The 7,021-nt window shown below is 37.5% G+C and overlaps 1 protein-coding gene across 2 annotated transcripts in view; it reads left to right on the forward strand.

Annotated features, from left to right (window-relative positions):
• The window catches only part of EPHA6 (EPH receptor A6), a 362,575-nt gene that overhangs the window by 284,736 nt on the left and 70,818 nt on the right, over positions 1-7,021 (forward strand). The window contains exon 11 of one of the 2 annotated variants that reach the window (XM_017731430.1): positions 1,481-1,603. The exons of the other annotated variant lie outside the window; for it this stretch is intronic. Within the exon in view, the coding sequence (XP_017586919.1) occupies positions 1,481-1,603 (123 nt within the window). The remainder of the gene's footprint in view (positions 1-1,480; positions 1,604-7,021) is intronic. 2 annotated transcript variants of the gene reach the window in all.

A 7,021-nucleotide genomic window follows, 5' to 3' on the forward strand; every position in this document is an offset into this window, starting at 1 on the left:
GGAATGCCAAAGACTTCTCTGGAGTGTCCAGAGGGAAAACTTATCTTTAGCCATCAAATATAAAAGCACTGCATCTAGATCGCCAATTAAATTAATTCTTTTTCCACAGACTGCACCATGTCTAATTAATAAATTTAAAGGACAGATGGATTGAGGAGAAACAATAGAGCTCTTGCTTGAAAATAAAAGTAAAAAACTCAAAGCTCTCTTAGGCTGCTTTAAATTCAGCAAGTGCATGTGTTTTGAGGGTAAATTGTCCCCTCTGTATTTTTATTAGTGAGAAAAAAAATCCCAACTGTTGAGGGCCATTTATTTTTCTCATTGTGTACAAAGATCAAGATGATTTTGTCTCTTCAAAGAACAAATATGAAATACCTGCAAGATGAGGAAAACAAACTTGCCATTGCCTACATTTTTGGATGGATGCTTACTTGATGCACTTGCAAAAATACACAGATTATTCTGATTGTCAGTTTAGATTTATTGCCAGGTGGGAGAATCTTGACTCTGTGTTTTTAAGTGAGATGTGCAGAGCTGTCATTTCAGATCCATCTTTGATGCTGGCACTCACTGAGCACTAACATGAGGAAGTTGATGTCTGCAGATCTCTGTACAAAGGCTGAAAGCTGAAACAGTGGATCAAATGCTAAAGCATCTTCATTTCTCACCACTACAGTAGATATGTCACAAGTATTTGTTTTAAAAGAGGTGGATGAGCTAATCGTTGTTTCCAGGAATAAAACTGTACATCTAGGCGATGAGAAGAATATACCATTTATTAGGTTGAAAGCATAAAATGTGTTGAGCTTCTGGTGAGAGCAAAGCAGAAAGGGGCCATGTCCATGTTGCCTAAAATCAAAAAGTTACAAATATATGAAAAATATATAAAAATCTTTAGGCATTATCCATACTCCTGGTTTTTGCCTGTATCAATATATTGAAAGGGGTTGGGAGATGTGGCAGAAGCTCTGACTGACATGGCTGCCTTGACGCAGAATTCAGTATTTTAGCTGCAAATTCTGGTTCCCCTTTGCCCCCTGCTTGACATGAGTTTTGTCAGGTGGCTTTAAAACACTGGTGTTAAACAGCTTTGCTGGTATAGCTTCACCTCTACTGGTCTGTCTTTGATTTGAACACAAAATTGTAACGTGCCTCTATGGTGGAGTCATTTGGAATGCATTATGAGTATCCCACGGGTGCAATTTGCTGTTGAAACACCAAATTTTTCTATTCCTTCTAGAAGTGCTGGAATTCTCCATTTGCAAACTATACAGAAAATCTTTTTCTGGTTAAAGCTGTGTATTGTATGACTTGGTTAAAAAGCAAACAAAGGCTTTTAACTGCTTTTTATGAAATCTGTTCCCATGAAACCACCATTAACTCTGCAGAGATTTGGTTGTTCTTTCTTTAAACAGTCAACTTCTTTTGTTAGCCAGAGAACAAGCCATTTGATTAATGATCATTTTTATTTCTTTGCAAGGATCCTTTCCGACCATTGGGGTGAAGTCTCTTTCGAGATTCCTGAGGGCGGGATTTTTAAATAGCATCCTGGCCCCACATCCAGTGGCAGGGGGTGGATCTTTACCCCCCAGCATTTCCTCTGGTAGGTATTCCAGCCTATTCCCACACATCAGTTTTTTTCCTTCATTCTCTGCCCCATCTCTCCACACATCTCAGGGAAACAGAATTTGGTGTTGATCAGACAGCGAGATCAGATGTCCCTTCTATTAGAAAGCCAACCCGAAAGGAAAAGACAGTAACTTTGGGAATGAGCCATTTTCCTGGATCAATGTATAGGAGAGATTGTGAGGTAGACTGGTCTGTAATTAAGTGGCCAACCTAAATACTGGAAGAGAAGGCCTGGTATCCTGTAATCATCCATTTCATGAAGCATGTCCATGTGCACCAAAGAAAGAAAACTTTAAATATGCCACTGTAAATCTCAGAATTTGTGTGACTCTGTGACTCTCCTCTAAAAATCTATGCTTCCTTGCTAAAACATGGAAGCAAAACGAATTTGGAAAGGGAAAACTTAATTATCTATTAAATTGGTGTTTGAATCTTCTGTATGCTTTGGTAGTTGCAACTTGTATCTCATGAAAACCGCCTTTTTTTTAAAATAACTTTTATCATGATTTGAACTCCTATAATTCTCTGAATGAGTGAGTACAGGTTAGAGGCATCCTTTCCAAGACAGGCTTATGCGTGTTATCTATTCTCTTCTGGAGCCATTAAACACCATCTTCTATCCAAAGTAATAAATGAAGAATAAATACATATAACTACAGTTAAAACTGAATCAAAGTTTCTTTCCAAACTACATATTTCTGTGCAGAACTGGATCTGTGCATGGGCTGATGTCAGGCTGGTATCTTTTCTGAACAGCCTGCATTATCTGTAGTGTTATTTAAAAGTTTTGCTTGAAATAAAAACAAAAATCTCTTTTGGTAAAAAGAGGGAGAAAATTGGAAAATTACGTAATGTTATTGACTTGCTATACAAAAGAAGCTATTGTACTTCTCTGTGCCCCATTTTATCTACTGCAATAATTCTAATTACAAGATGATTCTTACTTTCTTTTTATTTCAAGTGCTATTATTTCATTGTTTGCTTTCTTGGAACAGAAGCTTCTCAGCAGCTTTCATGTCTTTTCTTATGACTGTTTGGGTTTCTTTTGTCAACAGTTTGTGAAATACTTTCCGTATTTTTTTCTCCATGGGATATCTCAGAGTATTTAATAGCCCTTAGGTATTGCAACCAAATAACTCTGTCAAAGAGGAAATACTCCCGGCCCCATAAAATTCTCTGTTTTGAACACAGTGTTATGTAGAGCATCCCACTGATTCTATTAAATTACAAATGACCTCAAACTCGTGAACTGGCTTCTCAACTACCTTCCTACCTACAAGTTAATTTTGTAAGATCCTCAGGACTATTGTTTTCTGAGTGCTTGTAAAGATTTTGATCTTATGGACTTAAAACTCTTAAAAGTAGTTTGTTTAATGAAACTCATTCATAATGCCTTGCTATTAAATGTCTTTTACTAATAATTCTGATTCAATCTGATGAAACACTGAAAAAATGGAAATGCAACTACATGATGTATAGCATATATCCTAGCAAGTTAATGGAGATAAATGTTATTGTTTGATTATGTCAAAAGCAACTGAAAAAAAAATTAGCCAAGCATTAACCCTACAGAAGAGGAAGATTGTCAGGTAGTTGAAAGCCAGTGAAGAACTGTGATAAATCCAATAGTTGAGATGTGTTCCTTTGAGAAAGAATGCATGTGGGGGGTCATGTGGTATGAAACTGCAGTGCAGGTCAGAAATTGCTGTTAACAGATGCATCCCAGTGATTTTACCCATAGTGCTGCTATTTAACTCTTCCTTTTTTAATTTATCGTATTTGCATTTATATTAAGCACAGTCCTAATTCTGAATTGCCTCTTTTTGTATCCGAGATGACCATGGGATACCATTTCCATTTCTAAATTGCTAAAAGCATCTTTGCTTTACATGTGAGCAAAAAAAAACAATCCCACACATTTTTGAAAGAGAAAAAAAAAGAAGACACGAAAACAAATCTTAACAAGGTAGCGCTGATCTGGGATGTAAGAGACTCAGAACTGACTCTCTTGCTGTGCATGATTCAGTGGAGGTGTTTGGGCTTATGTTGGACAGTAGCTCTCATAAGCCTAACAGAGGTACTTAGCATTTAATAACTGCAGAATTATACCCTAATCGTTTCACACATTGCTTATGTGTAAGATTTCAGTTAATTTAACTACATGGGAGACTTAAAATGCCAGCATTATTCTGCTGTTAGGGTCATTGGGAACAAAGATAATGAGATACTTTTTATTTACCAAAACCTTTAATTCAAGCTAAGTGGCAGATTCCCTTCCAAATACTCAGAAAATTTATTCCTTACTAAAGACAAAATGCTTTCTATATCTTTATATCTTTTTTTCCTACAAAATTCACCACAGATGTTTTAATGAAACACAGAACTAAACTAGAAAGCCTGCTATAAATAAGTATCTGGAAAACAGCTTGGCAGGGCAATGCAGCTGTTGGTTTCCTTTTTTCCCTTTCTACTTTAATCTCAGTAGTTGAGAGGAGTATATTTCTTTTACCATTGCACTGACAGCTGATGTTCAGTTTTGTGTAAATTGGTGTCTGCTTTTACACTGTGCAGAGATTCTCTTGTGTGAAAGATATCCTCATTTAGCCAACTTAAAGATCAATTTATGCTGTTGGGATGAGGCATTATATCTTTTTGCATAGATTGTCTTGAATGTAGGTATTTTTAAAGCCTAGACATAACTTCTAATGCAGTAGTGCTTATATTTGATAGTTACATCAGAAGTCTCTTACTGCTGTACAGCAGTTTCACCAGAAGCAAAGCTTTAAGCAGGCCTCCAGATTCTAGCCTAGATTCTTGCAAAAACAAGCCCATTTGCAGACAATAGCTTCCTTTTGATTTAGCTATCATATATGTCACCAATTACTTCATTTCTTGTTATTCCACCTGTTAGCAGTACAAATTGACATGACTTAGCTGATATAGGTCTGCACTGACAGATGGATTCACATGAGCTATAAGTACTTTTTCTCAAACGATAGCCTTGCATATATTAAATAGAATTCTTAAACCACTCCCTCATCATACTGACACTGGCACAAGCTGTGGAAGCTTCCTTCATGACACACTCACACAAACACACACATGTTGTGAAAACCCAAATTATAAATTGCCAGAGCTGCATCTCTCCCTTCATATTCCAGCTCTTCCAAACTAAACACCCTGTTCTTTGCTCCACTTTGGGGAAACTCTTAGCTCACAGCCCCTGATTGAAGTGACGTGTGAAGGGTTTGTTGTGTAAATGCCCACCCGTGTTGCCTGGCAGAAGTTACAGGCAGGAAGCTTCACAGTGCGCTGCTGTCTTTGAAGAACCAGACAGATTGCTCAGCTTGCTGAGCTGCAGAGGAAAGGAGGGAAAGCAAATACCTCTCCTACTGTTCCTTTCAAGCTAAACTCCTAAGTTTTTCTCTCAACAAGAACTAGAGATGGGTGTTGGGCTCTGAGAAACTATGGAAAAGTTCCTGTTAGCCAAACCTCTCCTTCAGACTGTTCAGCATTCCAACTGCATTAGCAGGAGAGGTGGGAGAACCATCAACATTATTCTTGCCATAAACACCTCTCTGTGAACATCATCTCCCCACGAGGTCAGCAGCTGGGCCATTTCCCCCAGTTCCACTCACAGAGCCCCTCTCTGAAGCTTCTGTGAAAGTATCCCGATGGGACTTTTGTAATGAAGTGTGAGCATCAGTTATTTCCTACAACTTAATTTGCAGTGGTTAACTATCCACTCCTTGACACTGTAGGAAAAACAGAAGCAAAGAAATCTGGCTTGATGAAACAACCCACTTTTGTGAACCTCAAAAAATTTATTACTTGCCAGAAATTGAGGGTGCACTTACTTTCCAGAAACTTGGAAGTGATGTAGGGTGGTTTGCTCACTGCTGTCTTCAACAAAAAGTACATTCTACATAGGATGTTCCCTCTTCAGTATTTTACTGCCTGGTTATTTACGGCTCTTTGTCTAACACGCATTGCAATGTTCACAATTATTACACAGAGCTCCTCAAAAAGCTCAGCCATAATTGTAGAGTACTAAACTAGATGATTATCAGTTTTCTTTTGCCCAAAATTAATATTTTATTACAATTTCCAAGTGCACCTGAGTGAGCCCATTATTCTTGATATTGTATAAAGTGACATTTGAAAGCAAATTGTATTGACAGACCCTCATTGAACAAAATTACTCAACAAGAACCATCAAGGAGCAATTGTACATTGTGAATTCGACTATGATTATAGTACTCCAATAATGAGAAAAGTAACTTTTTTTTTTCCCCAAGTTAATGCATTTTTCTCTACTCTAAATTCCAGCACCTACCCTGCTATATTTGTTGTTAAATGAAAACAGCTGATCCTTTCTCAGTGACTAAGAAATTGATTCTTCTATTGCATATGCATTTCCTGGGATACCTGAGCCAAATGGCTCTTCCAGTTTATTCTTTCCAGCCTCAGTACTGTTTCACTGGAATGTTTAGCCTACAAACCCTACAACTAATACATAATGGCACGTATTTTCTGAGAACAGGAGTTCAAATGTAGATGGACTTTTCCATTAGGCAGGCAGGGAGTACCTCAGAACCAAAATAAGGATGAGCAGCAAGTAGCATTAATACTGAAAGAAACATATTTTGTGCTGGTCAAGTAGGGTTAAGCTTGAACTGTAAAACTGGGATTAAGCTCTGAGTGTAGGACATGATTAAATGAGGTTCTCACTCTCCACCCTTGCTAAATATCTCATTTCATGCTCAGAGGGGCACGGTAAACAATTCCAAACATTTAAATCCTAGAAGTTCACAAAAAAGTATTTGCATATGTGGTCATTTTTACACAATATTCACTACTATTGCATATTTTTAAAATCTGACTACAGAAAATGTGGAAATTTATTGTTACAAGCATGTGAGTTGAAGCAAGTTGCTGTTCCTTACTACCAGGAGCAGAAACATATGAAGAGGAGAACAGGAGGAGCCTGACAGATACACACAGAATGTATTGGTAAATAAGTTGCACACAGCTTCTCTTTGTTTCAAGATTGAGGGAAAAAAATCCAAACTCTCTTTTCAGCCAGTGGTAAAACACTGGATATAAAAGCAGAATCGGAATTGGTTCATTTTTGTGAAGTGGGAAGCAGGAGAAATAGTTAACTTGAATGATATTAAAATACTTTTGGTCTGTTTTAGGTAGGAAGCCAGTGTGCCTTTTCCAAATTCAACTCCCTGAAATAGCATTCCCAGGCCCAAATACTGAGTATGGGAATTAATCTGCCTAAATCTGGATTTTCTGGATTTTGTTTAGGTATCTTATACAGTTGGTGAAGACTAGACAATCCTGTAGAGACTCATGTGACCTCTCTGTGACACACAGTTAGGAAAAT

This window comes from Corvus brachyrhynchos, unplaced genomic scaffold, assembly GCF_000691975.1.
Source record: "Corvus brachyrhynchos isolate BGI_N302 unplaced genomic scaffold, ASM69197v1 scaffold152, whole genome shotgun sequence".
NCBI classification, from domain to species: Eukaryota; Metazoa; Chordata; class Aves; order Passeriformes; family Corvidae; genus Corvus; species Corvus brachyrhynchos.